This window comes from Tursiops truncatus, chromosome 19, assembly GCF_011762595.2.
Source record: "Tursiops truncatus isolate mTurTru1 chromosome 19, mTurTru1.mat.Y, whole genome shotgun sequence".
Taxonomy (NCBI): Eukaryota; Metazoa; Chordata; class Mammalia; order Artiodactyla; family Delphinidae; genus Tursiops; species Tursiops truncatus.
In genome coordinates this window covers 92,194-113,452 of record NC_047052.1, presented here as the reverse complement: position 1 = coordinate 113,452, position 21,259 = coordinate 92,194, and the positions used below count along the sequence as shown (strand labels likewise).

Here is a 21,259-nt window from a genome sequence, read left to right as displayed (position 1 = left end):
CATTCTGGGCTCCAGGGCGCCCAGCGTGGCCCTCTGGCGTCGATCAGACCGTCCACTTCCCTGGACAGCACGCGTGGGTTTCCGTGACGCAGAAACAACTCGGTGAGCGGCAGTAGGCTGCACAGCACACGCAGCCCCAGTGCTGTGCTTCCTCCCGGAACCGGTTCCCAGCGCGGCGCCGGGACCACCAGGAGCCCCCGGGCTGGGCCTGGCGGGCCGGCGATCGCTCTTGTGAGCCGCTTCCCACGGAGGACCCCGGAAATACCTGTCCTTGGAGACGCCGGATTTAAAATAAATCTAAAGGCGCTGGATGTCCCCTCAGCACCTCGCTCGCGTCGGTCACCGCGGGCCAGGGCGGCGCGCAGGTTGAGATCCGCGTCAGGCCGTAGAGTAGACACCTAAGGAGAGGTCCCCGCGCCGTCGTCTTGGCCTCACCGCGCATGCGTCAGGCACCCGGAGGTCGGCTGGGGGTGTGGCGCCCTATGACCTATTCGCCGCCGCACTGGATGTTGCAGCGGCTGGTGGCGGCGGCCGGCAGCAGGGCGGTGGCCGTGCCGCTCGCCGTGCTGTGGCGTTGCGGCGGTGGCCCACGAAGCGGCAGGACGGCTGGGGCAGGCGTGAGGGCCCTCGGAACCGCCCAGCAGGTGAGCGGGGAGGCGTTGCCCTCCGGTTCTGGGCGGCAGGGGCGGTGGCTGCGCTCGACGCCGCGATGACGCCATCCAGCTGCGCCGGCCGGCGCGGGGACCGGGTGTGGGAACCGGGACACCGAGTAGCGGGGGTGTGGCGGCGGCTACCACATCCCCCGGCCAGCGCGGGGGAGCGGGGCGCGGGAACCGGGTGCGGGAACCCGGGCACCGAGGGGCGGAGGCGGCGACCACACCCCCGGCCGGCTGGCCCCGGGGCTCCAGCCCATCCCCGCGGCTGAGCAGGCTGACGCTCGCCCGAACCGGTCTCCGTCTGTCCTCCGAGCCCCCGCCCTTTTCTTCGAAAGTTCCCGCTGCCTCTCAGCGCCCTGCCCACTGCCCGCGCGTCCTCATTCCGCCCTCCCAAGAGCCGCGTGCAGCGAATTGCGTTCAGGCCTCGCCCCGCTGCGAACCTACCGTGTCTCCTCGGGCGCCCGCTCCGACCGCGAGGTGGTTTCCTCCTGGGCTCAGCGGTGATATGACTTCTGCACTATCTCGCAGGGTTGCTCTCCGTTATGATGACGGACGTGAAAGAGTTTTGTCAAGTGTTATGTGGTTTTTATTCGAACAGCATTCGTCCAGTCCAGTTCTGCCACTCTAATCATAACTAACATTTTTTGAGGGCTTCCGTGCTAAGGGCTTTACGGGGACTGTCTCCTTTAAGTCTTATACCCGTCCTTTAGGTAGGAGCTGTTCTAACTCTATTTTATAGGCGAGGAAACGTAAGGCCACAACTGGTCAGCATCTTCGCTTTTAGATACTCCTGTATTGTACGCCTTCCCGTGGGTTAGATACTCTGAAATACAGCATATTTTAAGGTTTGTTTTTGTACATCCCAGGGAGCAGTGATCACATTGAATTCTTTTCTGAGAGACTAATGTGGAGCCTCCGGATTTTGATCGGAGAAAGTTATCTTGGTTTTCAGACAGTATTGAAAGACAGAGAAGGGTTCCATGGGTTCATTTTCTGTCCTGTCTTAAGGAGTGAACTTTTCCCTCTCATCTCTGTTCATTTCGGAGCTGGTGCACGTCAGTTTCAGGTTGTTTCCGCAATATCAGTGAAAGCAGAGCCTTTCACCTGTGGCCACGTGGCACTCAGCATTGCAGGGGGCTGTTCCAGTTGTTAACCGGGTGGAAGGCAGTAATTGACGGGGTGCAGCACAGGTGTGTCATGAATTCCGTGGACCTCAGTGGCTTTAGTTATGAAGGGAGGAAGTTGCATGATCTTTGGGTTCCTCCCCAGACTGAGCTGTTCTGTTCATCTGTGGAGTCTGCTAGCCAGGGCATGTCACAGGGAACAGGACAGGCAAGGGCTTTGCCCCATGAGCTGCTCTCCTTTGAGGGCTTGGTGACTTGTAGGCTGAGGGGGGCATGTGAAGGCTGGAGATGAAGTAGCAGACTGCTTTATAGTTAAAAGATGTGCCCTTTCAACTATAGTCAGCACTCCTCAAGGGGAAGCTTATGTTCTGGAAGTTTCTATGAGTTATTTTTTCATTCAGTGAGCTTCCTACATGGTTCCTGCCACACAAGACAACAAATGTGTCGGTAGCATGTTAGGCGGTTATATGAGGTATGAAGGAAGAGGAAGCAGAACAAAGGAAGTAGGGAACGAAGAGAAGGAGTGGAGGAGGGTAAATGTCACGTTATCTTAGGCGGGGTAATCGACTTCTGAAGGAAGTCAGGATTGAGCTGCGGGCAGATTCACAGGCGCCTGGTGGGGCTGTACCTGTGTGCCAGGGTCACCTGATTTGTGATCTTACAAAGAAAGGACCGTGGTACTTTGCTTGTTAAAGGGAGACTTGCTGTGCACAGCTTCACGTGTTGGCTTTGCATATCCAAACACCAAGAATGGGTGGTAGACCCCTGTCTTTGAGAGCTGCATCTGACCTAATGTGGTCCCCTAACCAAATCAGAAAAAGACTAAATTATAAATTAAAATAAAGGAATTGGATATTTTCTCAAGTTTTGGAGGCCTGAAGATCATACTTTGTCCTTCTAGGGCTGGAGGCCGCCTGACGGCGAGACTGGGCGCCAGAATCCTCGTCACACACCTCCAGCTCCCAGTGACCTTACCTCAGGCGCTCACCAGCCTCTCTGAACTTCTGCGTTCCCACCCCGCAGGGGGATGGCAGCACCTGCGTCCTCAGGGTGGGCACTGAAGAGCGGAGGAGGTGACCGAAGCGCCTGGCACCCAACCAGGGCCCAGGACCACCACCTTCTCTGCGCCTTTGCCTAGACTTCCCCTCACAGTGACAGCCTTTGTGACATCAGGTTCTGGTCCCCTTGTGCGCGGTGACTTGCGACGGTGGGGAGGTGGCATTCATGGCGCGGAGGCTCCAGGAGCCTCATCACTGTTAACCGCCATGTCTCCTTCCTGAGCCTCCCTGTTTGGAGTTTTCCCTGATTTCAGTATCTTTCTCATAGCTTTACCTTACTTTTTAGTGCTCTGTGGCCTTTGATAGGGATGTGTGAATAATGTGGCTTACGAGCAAATTAATAATCACTAGGGAATGAGTTTGCTTTGGGGAATAGCCTGCCTCACCATGAAAGATGGCACGACTGGAATAACGCAAGTGTCGTCACCTGTGGATCCAGTTTCACTGTAACAAAATATCGGGAACAATCCAAATCTTTGGTTAGGTTGGGGTTTTTTTGGATACAGTTAGTAGTAGGTTAGTGAGTGTGCTTAGAGCTTGTTTTTTAGTGTGGTGGCTTCTATTGTGCTTGTTTTTGCTGTCATGGCTTTTGACCTGTGATAGTGAAAAACCGAAATTGTCTCTAGTTCTGTCCTGAATTGATGTTAAGTATTGTTATCAGCTTATGGTAAAAAGTGTTGTTTTCCTCTTTGGGAACTATAGAAAATACAACGTCTAGGAAAAACATTTGCTTTCCTGACAAAAATACTAACCTGTGGCTGATCAAAGATAAATCATAATACTCTGCTTTTTAAATTTCATATGATTTTAATGTTAGAATAATGTTTGTTTTTGAGGCTGTAAAAATTTCAGTGACTAAAATTGCCTCAGGCAGGAAGTGATTAGTTTTGTTTTGTTTTGTTTTTTGACAGCTGTAGCTATAAAAATTCTTCATGGGGCTTCTCTGGTGGTGCAGTGGTTAAGAATCCGCCTGCCAGTGCAGGGGACATGGGTTCGAGCCCTGGTCTGGGAAGATCCCACATGCCGTGGAGGAAGTAACTCCGTGCGCCACAACTACTGAGCCTGTGCTCTAGAGCCCCGTGCTCCACAACAAGAGAAGCCACCGCAATGAGGAGCCTGTGTATCGCAACAAAGAGTAGCCCCACTCGCTGCAACTAGAGAAAGCCCGAGTGCAGCAACGAAGACCCAACGCAGCCAAAAATAAAAAATAAATAAATTAAAAAAAAATTCTTCGTGTACCTCTGCATTGCATTTAGTTTCTTCTTCTCCTGTTTGAATCATATTTTTAATGAGATAAAGCAGATAAAGGACTTAGGTTTACACCCCAGCCCAAATCCTGGTCCTTTTGCGCCTGTAACTGCCGCTGTGAGAAGATGCCCCATCGGATTGCAGGGGAAGCTAATTCTCTTTCCCGTTTCAGTGCCTCCTGGGAATCCGCTTTCAGCAGTTGGCTCTGTGGAAGAGACAGACGTCAGTTTCCCAGTGGCTGTGTTCAAAACCACCCAAAGGTACCTGTCTTTCTCTTACCATCGTTGGCAGCATAAGGTCACAGGAACCGAGGCGAGTGTGGCTTCCTTGGTGTCCTGCATCATGGGGAGTGGGGACAGGGTGCATGATGGCTCAGGAGGCCTGGACCTCTCGTTTTCTGGCTTCCACATTCAGTCACACTTAGCTCTCCCCATTTCTGGGTTACCTGCCCCACGTCTTTACAGTTTTGATCTATCGGTGTAGGTGGTGAAAGAGAAACTCTTTCAGTAGGAAGTTGCTGCTGGGTGAATCTTTGGCGATGCATGGGAACAAACCTTTGTTTCTGCACATCTGAGGGCCAAGCTGAGTCTCACGTTTGGAAAGCAGAACAGAGATCTCGTGTAGACTGCAGTTAGTTTGGGGCACGTGTGCCCCCGGGGGCGGGCTGTGGGCTGTGCTCAACGCTTCTCGGGCGACCCTGTGTGCAGTGCAGAGCAGAAGGCAGTTGGGACATGGCGGCGCATGCTGGTCTCACCAAGCTGAAGTCAGGAAGAAAACCCGCTTCTCCCTTACTCTGCCTCTCCTGGGTTGACAGTATGGCTACTTTTGTGAGTGTGGTGTGTGCTCTTAAAGTACCAGAACCTCATCATTTTGTCCCAGTGGGTTTGAGAAGTTCTTTAAGAGGAGTAGAAGAAACACAGACTTAGAAAACCAACAGCTCCAAAACAAAAACAAAAACGAAAACAAAATGGTAAAAGGGACACTTGACAAATCAGATTGTCAAAATTGTACATTTGAGAATTTTTTAATTCTTTAATTAAGTTAAGTAATTAATTTATTTTTGGACACACGTGCAGCATGTGGGATCCTAGTTCCCCGACCACGGATTGAACCCTTGCCCCCTGCAGTGGAAGCACAGCGTCCTAACCACTGGACCGCCGGGGAAGTCCCCACTGGAGGATTTTTTTTTTTTTTATTTTTTTATTTTTTTAAAGCGTTCATTGATTTTGAGTTAGTCTGGGGAGGTGAGCGGCCGGTGGCCCGTGCGTGGGTGGGCCTGGTATTTCCTTCCCTTCACTCGTTTGTGGACGTGGCCTCCCTCCCTCCCTTTGTCTTCGGGGCTCAGCACCTCCATAGCTTATGTGGATCTGAAGCCTCGACAAATCTGTTTGTGAAGTTACAGCGTAGTTTGGTGATGTGGGTGGGTGAAGTGAATATTCAGCGGGTGTGTTTCTCCTGGGAAATGTCTCCTGTTCGGGTAGCCAGGAGCAAGAAGTGGAGCGGGGCCCATGAAAGCTCGTTGGGAGGAGTGCTTACATGATTCGCTACAAACGTAAGACTTCTTTGAAGGCTCGTGTTTTGTCCTTAATGTTTATGCACATCTTCCCTCTATCCTATAATATGTCTGGCTGTTCCTGGGATCATTCTGGCCTTCGGGCTTCCATGGCTTTGCGTTGGGCTTGCTGCAGTGGGGCCATGTACGTCGTGGGGCAGCTCGGGCTTTTATCCTGGAACGTGTGTGAATGTTGTGCTCAGGCCCTGCGTCTGCTGTTGTTGGCTGGCTGTGGATGGATTGCCTAGTGGCGAAAGTGATTTTTGGCTCAAGCCTCTGTGTGCCCACCTTTTCTTTACTCAGGGGAATGCTTTTTTTTTTTTTAATATTTATTTGGCTCTTAGTTGCAGCACGCAGGATCGTCATCGCCGTGTGCTGGATCTTTCTTAGTTATGACACTCGGGCTCCTTAGTTGCGGCACGCGAGCTCTTAGTTGTGGCATGTGGGATCTAGTTCCATGACCAGGGATCGAACCCGGGACCCCTGCATTGGGAGCGCGGAGTCTTAGCCACTGGACCACCAGGGAAGTCCCAGCAATCTTCATTTTAAAACAGCATTGTTTTTTTTCCTGGTTACAGATGTAATACATGCTTCCTGCAAAAAAATTTGGGGAACTAAAAAGTATAAAGAAAGAAATCACCATCTGCTAACTCAGGCTGGCCTTTTTTGGATCCTCCTGGCCAGTCTGAAAGCAGAGCTGCTCACTCTTACTCAGGCTGGCCTTTTTTGGATCCTCCTGGCCAGTCTGAAAGCAGAGCTGCTCACTCTTACACCCTCTGTCTGACTGTCCTGTTGCACACTCCGGCAGTGGTGCACCGCGCTGGGGGAAGTGTGAGGGATCAGCTGGGCAGGGGTCCCACGGGGCAGGGAGGATGCGCCATGTCTTCGCCTCCATGAACCTGAGAGCTGGCGGGGCCTGGCTGGCTGGGGCTCCGCGTGCTGGCGGAGAAGCCAGGGCGGGCAGTCACCTGGAGTCCTGTTTGCCGTGGTTTCAGCTGTGTTACAGGCGTCGGGTGGTGGTGAGGTTCCACACTCAGGATCGTGTCCTTGGCGTGCAATCCTCAGTTTTCCCGTTGTTTCCAGGAGGAGGTGTGGTGTTTCCAGTGGTTATGGTGGTGTTGACAGCAGGCCATGTCTGAAGCTCCCCAGAGGGCTTGTGCCTTCTGGGCAGCGGGCTGTTTAGGCGACAGCAGCTAGCAGGCCTTGGCGCTGCACTTTCATTCTCGTCGGCACTGTTTTCTTGTGGTGCCTGCTGTCCGACCAGGGATTGAACCTGGAAAGCCCAGAATCCTAACCATTAGGCCACCAGGGAACTTCCCTCCTTCAGGATTTTTTTTTTCTCTTTTGCGGTACGCGGGCCTCTCACTGCTGTGGTCTCTCCCGCTGTGGAGCACAGGCTCCGGACGCGCAGGCTCAGCGGCCATGGCTCACGGGCCCAGCCGTTCCACGGCATGTGGGATCTTCCCGAACCGGGGCACAAACCCGTGTCCACTGCATCAGCAGGCGGACTCCCAACCACTGCGCCACCAGGGAAGCCCTCCTTTGGGATCTTTAAAGCCAGTTTGGAGGCTTAGTGCTCAGATGTGCCACATTTTCATCCCTCTTCTTGCATCGGTTCCTGTTTATTAAAATAATCCCAGGCTAAAATTGTCCATGTTAGTAGGAAACAAAACCAAGACCTGTCCTGCGGAGCGTGAGCTGCCCTCGGAGAGAGGCGCAGCCCGTGTGTGTGAGGCTCGTCTGAGGAAGAGGCCCAGGGTTGCCATGCCGTGCCCTGCCTGGACCTCAGCTCTTCTGACTGCTCGTCTCTTTTCTAGGTGGACCGGCTGGAAGTCGTGAACAAACAGTTTGTGGGTGTTGTTACTGCCCCTGGGACATCGTCTGAGGTGAGGGCTGGGTTCAAGGCCGGTGTCCTAGACGTAGGTTTTGGTTTTAGCGTAAGGTGTAGTTTTCTGGGAATTCCCTCGTGGTCCAGTGGCTAGGACTCTGAGCTCTCACTGCTAAGGGTGCAGGTTCAATCCCTGGTCGGGGAACTAAGATCCCACAAGCCTCGTGGCCAAAAAGAAGGTATAGTTTTCTGTTTTTTTAGAGAAATGCCTTCCCTGGTTTCACTTTCCAGCACCCACTTGTGCTCGTTTGTTTTGGTGACACGACAGGAACAGTCTTCCGAGTAGCGCAGGACGCTCATAAAGCTATAACAGTGCTTCAGTTTGGCCGAGTAACACGCGCCAGCTGCCAGCTGAGACCTGGAAGGGGGGAGAATAAATGACGGAGGAAGGCGACGCCAGCTGTCGATGGGCACTTATACTTCGACCTCAGACCTAAGCCTGTGGTTTGGGGCCAGGACAGGTGGCCTGTCAGAGCTGCTCCGGGCTGTGCTGGGAGAGGCGCTGGGGAGGGGTGGCGGCTGTGGGGGGCACCCCCTACAGCGCCTGGCGCCTTGGTCTCTGTAGAAGTTTGTGTGGTTCAGCATCGGCAGCGTGCACACCTTGGAGCGCAACCTGGAGACCATCCACTGGGAACTGGGCATCGAGCTCCCGGAGCAGACGGCCGTGGTCTACACCACCGAGAGCGATGGGTGAGTGGGCGCAGCTGGGCCCGGTACTGGCCACGCAGCACTTCCTGCTGTACCCGCTCAGGCGTGTTACAGGCGTTCTCCGATAGTCACAGTGTCTGTGGTGGAAGATAAATTTGTTGGCTCTGTTTTTATTGAGGAAAGAATTGATCGGGGAAATGTTTAGCTAGGCAGCCTGAGGACTGTGCAGTGGGCCAGGAAGGGTTCAGCTGCGGGGAGGCTGTGCTGGGTCTGGAGGGGTTCTGAGGGAGGGGCCGCAGCTGCCCTGCCCGCCCCACAGGTGAAATCGAGCAGGTAGGTGTGCGTGGATGGGGGAAGCTGCATATACAGGTTGGCACATTAAAAAACAAACTGTTGGGGCTTCCCTGGTGGCGCAGTGGTTGAGAGTCCGCCTGCTCATGCAGGGGACACGGGTTCGTGCCCCGGTCCGGGAAGATCCCACATGCCGCGGAGGCGCTGGGCCCGTGAGCCATGGCCGCTGAGCCTGCGCGTCCGGAGCCTGTGCTCCGCAACGGGAGAGGCCACAACAGTGAGGGGCCCGCGTACCGCAAAAAACACACAAAAAAAACTGTTCCCTTTTGTGTAGCAAAACCAAGTTCTGGAGCCGTCCGCTGTTCATGGCCTGGAGGCAGTGTTTCTGGCTTGTCTCTCAAGGGAATGTGACAGATGGTTTTCTTGGACTTTCTAGGTCTTTCTTGCGAAGCCTGGTGCCCACCTTTCTCCTGATCGGAATCCTCCTCTATGTCGCAAGGAGGGGCCCGATGGGGGCTGGGCATGGCAGGAGAGGAGGGGGCCTCTTTACCGTTGGCGAGACCACAGCCAAGATCATGAAGAACAACGTCGGCGTGCGCTTTGCAGACGTGGCTGGTTGCGAAGAAGCCAAGTTGGAGATCATGGAGTTTGTGAATTTCCTGAAGAATCCCAAGCAGTATCAGGACCTCGGGGCCAAAATTCCAAAGGTACTGATTTGAGAAAACATGATGCTCTGAGCTTCGCCCTGGTTCATTGTGGACAGAGCTGGGACAGTGTAGCTTTTGGTAATGATACTGTGTCTTATTAATCACAGTGGAGAGTGGAAATCGCATTTGCAGAGTAGTAAAGTGAAAATCCTCTTATCTGATCAGCTGTTTTAAACTATAAAACTGGAATCGTCAGGACAGTGCACGCCCACCTGGAGTGTGTTTATTTCACCTCCAAGCGCAAACATACGTCTTTGTTGGTGTGGTGTCTCGTTTAGAGCACAGGCCTTCCTTTGAGTTTGGCCCCAGTGATCAAATTCTCTGTTAAATATCTTGCACAAAGCAATTAACGTCTATAGTTTTGTTTCTTTAAAATGAACTGAGAACGTAGAAGCAATCTGAGTGCAGGATCCTATATTTTTATGACTTTTTCTTACTCTTTCAGTTTTCTATCCATTCAGTTTGACAGCACTTTTCTTTAACAGTTTCCCTTTATTACTTTATTATCTAAAGCCTTCAACTTTGTTTTTGAAAAAACAGCTTTCTTTACCATTACTTATTATCAAAGTATATAATTAAAATAAGCACATGGAATTCCCTGGCGGTCTAGTGGTTAGGACTTGGGGCTTACCTTGCCATGGCCCGGGTTCAATCCTTGGTTGGGAAACTTAAGATTCTGCAAGCAGTGTAGTGTGGCCAAAAAAAAAAAAAACAAACTATCAAGTACAACTCTCGTAAATGGGTCTGGGATCAGATGCAGCTGCCTCTCGGGAAGCCCACGAGCAAGTAGTGGGACAGGTGTGCGGTGTGGATGCAGGTTGGGGTGCTGTGCGGAGGAAGTGGAGCTACGGTGATTCTGGCCACTCCTCTACCTGTGGGTGCCCCTGGGCATCGACCTTTTGAGGGCCTGGCTGAAGCTGTGAGTCCTTTTCCCAGAAAGGTTTGCGTCTCACACGGAATAGATTCACAGACCCCTCGAGGCGTCCCTGGGCCCTGGACCAGGCTCCGAGCTCTCGGGTGGGTGGTGCTCACCTCACTGACCTTCCTGGTGGCCCCGTGCTTCCCCCAGCGTGCCCTGAACAACAGGAGAGCATGACTGACCGCTGGGGCTTTGTGGGCAGGAGGTTTGTACTTCTGTCTGACCACCTGGTGAGAGCTGGCTGGAAAGCCGGGTGTGGGGGGCACAGAAGGTGCCCTGCCTTGAGGAGACCCTCTGCGAATCCGCATCCACGTTCACGTTCACAGGACGTGGGGCCCTGACGCCTTGTGGTTTTGAGTTTTGTGGCTCCCTCCTCCCTCCATTTACGTATTTTAGTTTTGTCCTTAAAGACTTAAAAAAACAACCTTAGAGTCTCCTTTGAAATAAGTAGATATTAACCCACACCCTCGGCTAGAAATGGAGCAATAGGAGCCCCGTTTAAATCTCTCCTCGTTTTTCACGTGTAATGGTAACCCCGAAAGGAGCACTGAGGTGTGTTTCTGGGGCGTGAATTATGAATTTCAACCTTAAGTAAGCGTAGAAAAAGGCAGGTTGTCGATCAGGAAGCACAGGTGCCAGTGACCACACACAGGTGCCGCCTTCACAGCTGCCGGTGGACGAGCTGGACAGAATCACGTGACCAGGTCTGGGGAGTGGGCTCTTGTTCGTCCTGGTGTGAGTTGGTGTGTTTCGTAGGGCAGTTTGGCAAAGACCGTTAAACATCAGACCGCGAGATCCAACGAGCCCTGCCCTGGGAGCGTTGCCTGAAGAGATAACCTGCTCGGCTGGACTGGGGGTGTGGGGGGCTTTCCCATGTCTGCAGCGTTTGAACATTTCATGGTGAACGTGCGTTCACTTTACAAGCAGGAAGTATCACACCGAAAGCAAACCTTAGCCGACCCGCGTGGAGCAGGCCTAGAAAACGCCTGTTCAGTAGAATGTGACTGTCTCCTCGGCTCCGTCTGTACGCTTTCAGAACCAGGCATTGCCTTTCTGTTTCAGGGAGCCATGCTCACTGGTCCTCCTGGTACCGGCAAAACGCTTCTCGCCAAGGCGACTGCAGGGGAGGCCAGTGTGCCCTTCATCACCGTGAACGGGTCCGAGTTCCTGGAAATGTTTGTCGGCGTCGGTCCAGCTCGGGTAGGTGGATGCGCCCTTGTCCTTGCCCTGGGCTTCGTGTGGGACCCTGGCAACAGGCGCAGAGCGCAGATGTGCAGGGGGACCCGGGCGGGCAGCCAGAGCAGCTGAGATGAGAATCGAGTGCCAGAGGCGAGGGCTTAGCTTGGTGAGCTCTTTAGTCCTGTGTTGGTACCAGTGGCAAAGCAGACCCTGCGTGGACTCCTGTTTCACGTCCGTGACGTGTATGCAATGGCCTGAGTAAATGCTCCCTGTGTCTTGTTCGTTGAGGAGATTGACGCGATGGGCAGGAATTGCGGCCGTGGGCACTTTGGGGGCCAGAGCGAGCAGGAGAACCCCTGAACCAGCTGCTCGTGGAGCTAGACGGTGAGCGGCTGCACGACCGTCCCCCAGGCCTTCCTCTGTGCGGGACCTTCCCGGGCGAGAACCCCTGCTTGCTGTGTTTTGAGGAAGGCTGTTTTCGGCACACACAGTGGAGGGAGCTGCCCTCAGAGCTCAGCGCAGGACGGGACCGACACCCAGGCTCCTTCCACTTTGGCCTCTGAACCGGGCCGCCTCCTGGCCCAGAACCCCTCTCCGCTCTCCCCCCTGGGGACCACTGCTCGGGGAGGTCCCAGCTCCGCGTGACAGCCCGGCAGCCCTGCCGAAGCTTCGCGGGAAGTGTCTAGGCGTTCTTACTAGTTTCCAGATTTGGAGAAGCTTTTGTCGGACCTTTGGCAGGTCTTGTCGTCGCTTTGGCTTTGGGGCTGTGTTGGGGTCCCCGACATGACCCAGGGTTTGGTGATTCGCCGGGAGGACTCCATGTTTAGTTGGATTCAGGACCACGGTTGAGTGGGGAGCAGGTGCCTGGTGGCCAGGGAAGCTGGTCACAGCCTCTGGAGCCCTGGAGTCACAGGATGCAGCTACTTCCGTGGCAGCGGGCTGGGTGACACTCGGGAGTGGGGTTTCCCCTGGGGGCTGGTCACGTGGCAGCCTCTGCCCAGTACGTGCTACGATCCCAGCCTCCCAGGAGGAAGGCAGGTGCTTCGCAGAAACCACACGTCTGCACGCACAGTTGAGGCACAGGGAGCCCCTCTTATCAGGGAGCGGTCCTGAATCCCAGGTCCCAGAGGTGGCCGAGGGCCCCCGTGAGCAGGCCTTTGTGCAGATGAGTGCTGGGTGAGCTCAGGCCCCCACCGCCCCGCCTGCCTTCCAGTCAGGCTCCCTGAGCCCAGCAAGCCGTCCGGGGCCTGGGTGGAGGGAGGTCTCCGCAGCGGCCCAGGGCCCCGATGGTGGAGGCTCTGCCTGGCCCCTGCAGCTCGCCGCATGGTGTCAGAGGCTGGCCGTAATAGACCAGTAATGAATTAGGATGGGCGTCCGTGGCCTGAGGAACGTCTGGTTACCCACCAGTGCACGTGCGCCTCAGTCAGCATTGGGGGCCGCGGGGACCAGAGCCACTGGTTGCCTCCTGAGACAGGTCAGAGCTAGCCCTGGGCGTGAGTGTCCGCCCCACACTGAGCGGCCTGTGCAGTGGGCTGCGGGCCCGCAGGAGAAGCAGGCCCAGCGTGGGGCTTCCGGGGTGGGTGGCAGGGGTCCTGGGAAGACGGGGCCAGCTGCGCAGGGGAGGAGCCCTGGGAAGAGGAGAGTCTCCTGCTGCCTGGGCCCCCTCCTTGGGCTCACCTGCTTCTCATGTCCAGGGTTCAGCTCTACCACGAGCGTCATGGTGCTGGCGGGCACCCACCGCCCCGACATCCTTGACCTGGCCCTGACGCGGCCCGGCCGGTTTGACCGTCAGATTTGCATTGGTGAGTGTGCTGGTTGCCTGGGTGCTGAGGCTTGGCTTTTCCTTCCTTTGGGTTAAAAGTTGGGTTAGATCTTTAGCTGTGTATTTGGAGAAGATTTTGATCGGGGTCCTAAAGCCGTTAATACAGTGTTGTGAAAACGGTGGAGGTGCGTGGGTGCCCCCCACTTTGGGAAGAACAGGTGTACTTGGGGCTGGGGGAAGGTCGCTGCAGTCCATGCAGGTGGGAGCGAGGTCACAGACTTGGATCCTTCGGCTTTTACTTTCTGTGCGCCGTTGGCGAGAGAAGCATTCACCCTGGCCCTTTCCACTGGTGAGGAGATCCTGGGAGTTTAGGACTTGAGTCCTGCGTGGACACCCGGCTGCCAGGGCAGCCAGAGTTTTGCTTGTGGTTGGGTCCCTGTCCTGGGATGGATTTGCGTGGGCCAGAGGCTCCACGGTCAGGAAGTTCTTTGATGTGTTGAAGAGCTGAACGTACGTGACCTGTGGGTCGTTTCTGCCGCGGGGAGCTCCCTGGCCCGGGTTGGACAGCGAAGTGTGCAGCACAGACACGCAGGGGAGGGCCCTTGCAGTGAAGTGGCTGCAGGTGGCCCCGCCCTGGCCCTCAGTGCCTCTCTCTCTGTTAGGCCCCCCTGACATCAAAGGCAGGTCGTCCATCTTCAGGGTCCACCTGCGTCCACTCAAGTTGGACGAGAGCCTCAGTGAGGACGCCCTGGCGAGGAAGCTTGCGGCCCTCACTCCAGGCTTCACAGGTGAGTGTGGCCAGGTGGGCCGTGCGGGTCTGGACATGTCGGTGGGTGGTATCTGGTTGTGCCACTTGGTCCTGGCATGTGCTACCCTTGTCCTTAGAGCTTTTGAGTCTGACGGACATATCGGAGGCCTCAGAGATGATTAACCCCAAGGCTGGCTTGTGCCTGTTTGAACTCCTGCCACCCCGGGAACATAGTGCAGTGACGTCCCCTTGGCATGCTGCCCATTGAAGGGGTCATGGTTCAGCACTTCCCAAATTGGATGACAGACCTGAGTCTCCACGTCCAAGAAATTGAATAAACTCCAAGTCGGGATAAACCCAGAGACGTCCACACTGAGGTGCAGTGTAATTCATGTTGGTCAGAGACAACGAGAGACTGTTGCAGCCAACCAGACAGGAGGGCCACCTGGTGGGGACGGGTCTTCAGTAAGGTTACAGCCGACTCTCCTTGGAGGCCATGAGGCCAGAAGGCCGTGGATCTGGCAAGACGGTTCTTCAATAGGGAAGGGGAAATAAAGGCATTCCTAGATTGTTTTTTAAAGTTGAGGGAACTTACTATATTTAAACCTGCCCTCCAGGAAATGCTGGAGTCCTTTGGGCTGAAATGAAAGGGCGCTGGCCAGTGACTCGAAGCTGTGTGGGGAAGTAGCCCTGGGAGAGGCAACTGCATAGGTCAACGTAAAGGCCAGCATCCTGTGTGTTTTTGGTTTGCAGCTCCTCTGTGTTCCCTTTATGATTTAAAGAGCAGGTGCTTAAACCCATAAAGACATGTCTGTGTTAATGGGCACACGACGTAAAAAAAAAAGTAACCTGTGAAGGTGGGAGGGGCTGTGTAGGAACAGAACCTTTGTACGTTGTTAAAGCTGGAAAGGGAAAAACTGATTCTAACCTCCCCGTGGAGCTTCCAGGGGACTGAAGAGCCAGCACAGTCTGTGCAGAGCAGAGAAGGAAGACACACTTCCCTAATGCAGAACTTACTACAAAGCTCCAGCAAACAGAAGGGGGCTGCTGGCGCAAGGGTGGGCGTCGACCAGTAGAGTAGAACTGGGAGCCTAGATGTGCGCTTGTGCATCTCGGTCAGTTGTTGTTTTTTTAAATTTATTTTATTCATTTATTTTTGGCTGCGTTGGGTCTTCATTGCGTGCGGGCTTTCTCTAGTTGTGGCGAGCGGGGGCTACTACTTTTTTTTTTTTTCTTTTGCGATACGCCGGCCTCTCACTGTTGTGGCCTCCCCCGTTGCGGAGCACAGGCTCCGGACGCGCAGGCTCAGCGTCCATGGCTCACGGGCCCAGCCGCTCCGCGGCATGTGGGATCTTCCCAGACCGGGGCACGAACTCGTGTCCCCTGCATCGGCAGGCGGACTCTCAACCACTGTGCCACCAGGGAAGTCCTTGGTCAGTTGTTTTTGTCAAGGGCGTGAAGACCATTTGATGGGGAAAGAACAGTTTGTTCAATCAAATGCGCTGGGACGACGGTGTCCACAGGCAAAAGGACGAAACTAGACCTTAGACCACATGCAGCGGTCAAGTCAAAATGGATAAGAGACCTAAACTGTGGAGCTAGAACTATAAAGGTCTTAAAAGAAAATCTTCGTGACCTTGGATTTGGCAATAGTTTCTTAAAACACAAGCAACAAGTGAGAAAACAAATTAGAGTTTTTCAAAATTAAAATCTTCTGTGCGTCAAGGGACATTATTGAGGTGGTGAGAAGACAGCCCACAGAATGGAAGAAACTATTTGGAGATTATGCATCTCGTAGGGGTTTATAATCCAAAATATTTAAAGAACCTGATTTAAACATGGGAAAAGGATTTGAACATTTTTCCAAAGAAGGTCTGCAGGTGGCCAGAAAGCATATGAGCAGGTGCTCAGTGATGGTAGGAAAATGCACATCAAAACCACAGTGTGGTGCCGCCTCACGCCCACCAGGATGGCCGTAAGAGGCAGATGCATGAGTCACCAGGGCTGTAGGGAGGCGGCCGTGCTCACACGGTGCTGGTGGGGATGTAAGATAGTGTGGCCACGGGGATCCACCTGGCAGTTCTTCCAGAAGTGAAGGACAGTTACCGTATGACCCCAGTTCCACTCCTCGGTATCTAAGAGAATTGAAAACATTTGTTCACACAAAGGCTTTACACAGATATTCACAGCAGCATAATTCATAATAGCCGAGAGGTAGAGGCCACCCGTGTCCAGCGGTGCGTGACCGGATGGGTGTGTGTAGAGTGGGTACAGAGGGCCAGCTGTACTGGCCATGTTATGTCAGGGACTTGAGCGTCCGTGGAGTTTGCTATCTCCTGTGGAGGCCTCGGGGCGGCTGTGCATGTGATGGAACCTCTTTCAGCTGTGAAAAGGGATGAAATAACCAATACACGCTACGATAGCAGATGAACGTGAAAACACTGTGTCGAGTGAAAGAAGCACACAAAAGACCACCTATCATGTGATTCCATTTATGTGAAACGTCCAGAAGAAGCAAATCCATAGAGATAGAAAGTAGGTTAGTGGTTGGCTGGGCATGTGTACAGGAATTAGCCACATACGTCACATCGGTGATGGAAACGTCTGAAATGAGATCAGCGCAATGGTTGCACATCTTGATAAACTTACCAAAAGTGTTTGAAATGTACACTTAAAACGGATAGATTTTATGTTAAATAACTCATACCTCGGTAAATTGTTCAACCAAAATACTGGCTGAAAGCAACGGTGACTGACAGAGCAGGTCCCGTTTTCCTTCCAGTCCTTGACCTAGTTTAGCTCTGGTCCCTCTGCTGGAGATTTTCCTCTAACAGTCCGCCCTGGGGCACTGATGGGACTGTTTCTCCTTTTCCGGGTCAGGTGCTGATATTTCTAATGTTTGCAACGAAGCGGCCCTGATCGCCACCCGCCACCTGAGTCCTTTTGTCCAGGAGAAGCGCTTGGAGCAGGCGGTTGAGAGGGTCGTCGGAGGCGAGCCGGGCAGTGCTGGGGGGCGGTTTCCAGCTTTGACCCACAGCGGGCCCACCCTGGGGCCCAGCTTCACTTCAGTGAGCTGCAGTCGTGGACAGTTTTCCAGACCCAAATCTGGGACTTGGGATCTGCCAGCAGCTTTCGTGCTCTTACTAGAGCAACATTTAGAATTTCAAAGAGATGTAACCTCCAGGGCGCTGCGTCAGACCCAGGTTCGGGTGCTGCCCGTGGCCGAGAGGCAGGTTTTTTGCGTGCTTCCTTGGGAAGCTTCAGCGTGGGGTAGAGGTCTCCCGAGTGCCCTCCCGGGAACGGAGGTCCGGGAGATGTCCGTGTGGCCAGCAGCTGTCCTTCATGATCCCGCCCCACAGCTGTGAGAACCAGCCCGTCTCCAGACAGCAGGTTGGCAGGGCTGCTTTGTCTTTGCTTCACGTTTTATTGAAGTGTGGTGTGCACAGACAAGTGTCAGTGACCCAAGGCAGTCGCCACAGCTGCTCGACGCTGTCCTGGTGGCGCCGCTGAGCTGACCAGCCCTGAAGCTGAGCTCACGCGAGTCGTGGTGCCTTCTCTGTGCCCTGTTCCCTGCCTGCAACTGGGTGTAGGCGGCGTAGAGAGCGCTCCTGGTCTCCCTGCGTCCGGCTTCACTGCCAGTCAGGCCACGGAGAGTAGCTAACCCCCTTGGCTACAAACGGGCCCCCAAAGGCACCTGCCGCTTGCACGGTGGGGCAGAAGGCAGTGCAGCATCTGGTGTGGAGGGACAGGTGCCCAGCAGGCCTGAGCGGTGTGCGCGGAGCGGGCAGGCTGCGGGCCTGTCCTGGGCGGACGGGGGCCCTGAGCAGCCCCCAACACACCCGCGGTGCAGAATGGGGCCTTGGCACCCACCTCTCAGCTGTCCGTTTGTCCTCTGCCTCTTGCCGTGAACTTGACTTGCAGGTCTCGAGAAGAAGACGCAGGTCCTACAGCCCAGCGAGAAGACGACAGTGGCCTACCGTGAGGCTGGCCACGCGGTGGTGGGCTGGTTCCTGGAGCACGCAGACCCCCTGCTCAAGGTTGGCCCATCCCCCTGCGCATCTGCGGTGTGGTTCAGGGCCCACTCCCCTCCCGGGGGTGCTGTGTGGGCACGGTGCATTCCAGGTGGCGGCCCTCTTCACTCTTTGAGGATGTAATCGTCTAGAATTTGTTACACGATTCCCTGAGGGGTGGGTGGGCAGAGAAGGGGGGGTGCTGGTTCCAGGAGGGGTCTGGATGCTGGCCACCTGACACCTGGAGGTTCCACGTTAAACTCACCTCACTCTAAACTTTCCCCTGACGGCACGGCTCCTCCACAGCTTCCTGGGACGGCGGGACAGAGGGGGTTTCTGTGTTCATCCTTGGGGTGACCTGTCAGCGCTGGGGCCCAGGGTTTCCTCTCCTCCTCCGGGATACCCGGGGACCCTGGGGGTGACAGGGCACGCCTGCCGTATCTGGCAGGTGTCCATCGTCCCCCGGGGCAAGGGGCTCGGGTATGCCCAGTGCCTGCCCAGGGAGCAGTACCTGTACACGCGGGAGCAGCTCTTCGACCGCATGTGCGCCATGCTGGGTGGCCGGGTGGCCGAGCAGCTGTTCTTCGGGCAGATCACCACGGGGGCCCAGGACGACCTGAGGAAGGTCACCCAGAGTGCCTACGCCCAGGTAAGGCAGTGTCCGCGGGGGCTGGGAAGGGGGCTCAGGGCACCGTCTGCCAGGCTCACGCCCGCCCCTCGCCTGCCCCAGATTGTGCAGTTCGAGGTGAGCGAGAAGCTGGGCCAGGTGTCCTTCGACCTCCCCTGGCCTGGCAAGGCACTGGTGGAGAAGCCGTACAGCGAGGCCACGGCCCAGCTCATCGACCAGGAGGCTCGGCGGCTGGTCAGCTCTGCGCACACGCACACCCTGGACCTGTTGACGCGCTCCCGGGAGCGGGTGGACGAGGCGAGTGGGGCCGGCCCGTCCCCAGGGTCGGGGCGGGGGCTCTGCGGGGCGCCGAGCGGACGGCCTGACATGGCCCGGTGTGCAGGTGGGCAGGCAGCTGCTGGGGAAGGAGGTGCTGGAGCGTGCCGCCATGGTGGAGCTGCTTGGGCCCCGAGCCTTGGCGGAGAAGACCGCCTGCGAGGAGCTCGTGGAGGGCACCGGTGGCCTGGAGGACACGTCCCTTCCCCAGGGGCTGAAGGGCTGGTGCTGGGGGCCGGAGGAGGGCGGCACGGAGTGCCCCCTGCAGGAGAGCCCAGCCTAGCGCCCCTGCCTGGAGAGCAGCCTCCGGAATCTCCAGAGAGCAAATTAAAACGCGTGATAATCACAAATGGGTGTTTTCAGGTCAGGGTCCTCTGAGCCCACGGGGATTCCAGCTCCCAGAACGTGCCCTTCCACCGAGGCGGGGGCTGGGACCCTGTTCCCGAGTCAGAGGGGAGGGCAGTGGCCGAAACGCACCTTCCCCCTGGGGGCCTGCGTGTAGGACCCCCCTGGGCCTCCCCCGAGGTGGGTGGTGGGCTCATCTGCCGGGGAGAGCTGCCCAGCGCGGGGACATCGGTGCTGGTCACCTCACCTGCCCTGGGGAGAGACGGGGTGGGGGCTTTTGGCCCAGTTCAGAAATCCTCCAGGTCTGGTGAGGTTCGGAATTGAGGAAAGGAGGACACTAGCCAGGCGCCCAGCACGCAGCTGTCAGGGTGCTGGAAGACCAGTCAGTCCTTACGGAGGGGCCTCGCCACTTCCACACGCGGGTGTCTGTGGGGGCTGAGCCTGAGGGCTGCCCCAGCGGAGCCACCCCTGTTCTCAGGGTCGGGGCCTTGCCAACCCTGCGTCTCCGGGAAGCTGTGTTCCTCGCGGCCCGTGTTGTTAGGGTCCAGGAGAGGGGGCTCTGGGTTGCTCCGCGTGGTAGGACAGCCACCGGGGGCCGTAGCTAAGCTCTAGGGCTGAGCCTTCCATTCCGCGGTTGGTCCTGGAGCGAGACCAGGGCCCAGCCCCGGGGAGTCGGGGTTAGTGGAAATGGCCCCGCGGGTCCCCAGAACACGGCCAGCGCGTCAGTCGTCAGAATGGTGACAGCAGCAGCAGCTGCTGCCTTGCGGTGGGTGATGCGGGCTGACTGCGAGAGCAGGGGCGCCGCCCACGCGCCCGCCGCTGCTGCCCCAGCCATGGCCACACGCTGGGCCTCAGCGATGAAATTTGCCAAATCGTTTGCTATGTTTGCCTCAAAAATAGAGTTTCCAGCTTGGGACAAACACGTTCAACTTCGTTGCTTGTGAAGTGTGTATTGCTGAATTTCTGAGATCTCCGGGGTTCGCCCTGTGACGCAGCCTTGAACGCTCAGCCTCCGTGTGTTGAGCTGCTTCGCGTCCTGCAGGGGCCTGTCCTGGGGCTTCTTCTGGTGGAGGTGGGGTGCTCTCCTTGACCCCAGGAAGGACTCACGTTGTCCTGAGCCTGGGGGTCTGTTCCTTGGAAGACTGGGTGCAGCCCCTCCCCGGGTCCAGGGCACGCCCCTGGGGACAGCGCCCCTGCCTGCGTGCCCCGTGCCTGCACCCCCTCCAGTCTCCTCAGCACCCCCTTCACCTCGCACCCTGTCTGGGCCATCGCCCCACCTGGGCCGATGCCTGGCCAAGGATCTCGGGTTAGGGAGGCTCAGCCCCGCAGGAGGAACCGCCCGGCACGGGGCACGCGGCCTGCGTCTCATGGTGGTTAAAACGGTCAGGGTTTAGGCTTCATCCTTGGTCTTCTGCTCACAGGCGGACCCTGCCTGGCGGCTGCCTCCCCAGGAACCTGCCCCAGGCTGGGAAGAGCCTTTCGGGAGTACCTCTGCCTCTTCCAGCCTGGGCTTGTGGAGGCAGGGTCTTCGCTTCTTTAATGCCTCGAGAGCCAGGGCGCTTGGCCCTGAGATGTGACCCAAATAAGAGCCCAGGGCATGTCACAGTGGAACCCCCAGTGGCTTTAGCTGGGGGAGGGCCAGAGCGTGGAGCTCCTGGAGGCCCCTGGAGCAGCCACCCCCGGCCCGCACGCCTGAGCTCCCACGTCAGCTGGAAAGGAAGAGACTGGTCGGCGAGACTTAGGACAGGGTGCCGTTTTAATCCTGCTGTTTGGAAATGAGATCTGCAGAAGCCATAGCGAGAAGGATGGGAACTCGGCCCGGGGGAAGACTGGGGGGCGGGGGGGGCACGGCTGCCCTCACGGGATCCCTTTTAAGTGAAATTCTTGGTTGTGTCTGGAAGACACCTCCCTGTTGCTGCCCCTCACGTGCCCCTCCTGGCGCATAGGGCGACCCTTTTCCTGGCGGGACGTGCTGTAGCCACGCCCCGTGGGCCCAGCATGTGCCCAGGCCTGTTTTCCTTCCCCAGAAATGTTTCAGTGGAGAAGGGGTCAGGGCAGGTGGCCTTGGGGACTAAAAGCAAGCTTACACGTTTATTTTAAAACTGTTCTTGGACTCGCTGTCTGACTGGAAGCCGGTTCCGTCCCTTAGTATGTAAGCAGCGTCCGGAGCAGCCGAGTCTG

General features: G+C 56.2%; 1 protein-coding gene across 8 annotated transcripts; it reads left to right on the top strand.

Annotated features, from left to right (window-relative positions):
- The first annotated feature begins 440 nt into the window (after positions 1-440).
- LOC101319580 (mitochondrial inner membrane m-AAA protease component AFG3L1-like) lies at positions 441-21,196 on the top strand. 8 transcript variants are annotated; one of them, XM_073795616.1, is made up of 11 exons: positions 441-644; positions 4,259-4,346; positions 8,092-8,216; positions 8,902-9,172; positions 11,154-11,291; positions 12,965-13,072; positions 13,695-13,820; positions 17,702-17,817; positions 18,239-18,439; positions 18,521-18,715; positions 20,500-21,196. In XM_073795616.1, the coding sequence occupies exons 1-11, from the start codon at positions 441-443 to the stop codon at positions 20,653-20,655; spliced, it is 1,728 nt and encodes a 575-aa protein (XP_073651717.1). In that variant the 3' UTR covers positions 20,656-21,196. The 8 variants fall into 8 exon arrangements, 7 of the variants coding, with proteins under 7 accessions (XP_073651717.1, XP_073651716.1, XP_073651715.1 ...); XM_073795615.1 differs by lacking the exon at positions 20,500-21,196 and adding an exon at positions 18,801-19,998; XM_073795614.1 differs by lacking the exon at positions 20,500-21,196 and having other exon boundaries at positions 18,521-19,998.
- The last annotated feature ends 63 nt before the right edge of the window (positions 21,197-21,259 follow it).

Coding starts and splice junctions, on each gene's coding strand:
- LOC101319580 (XM_073795614.1), top strand. CDS start 441: ATGCGTCAGGCACCCGGAGGTCGGCTGGGGGTGTGGCGCCCTATGACC. Junction 9,173..11,153: donor TCGGGGCCAAAATTCCAAAG/GTACTGATTTGA, acceptor TTTCTGTTTCAG/GGAGCCATGCTCACTGGTCC. Junction 13,821..17,701: donor CCTCACTCCAGGCTTCACAG/GTGAGTGTGGCC, acceptor CTTGACTTGCAG/GTCTCGAGAAGAAGACGCAG.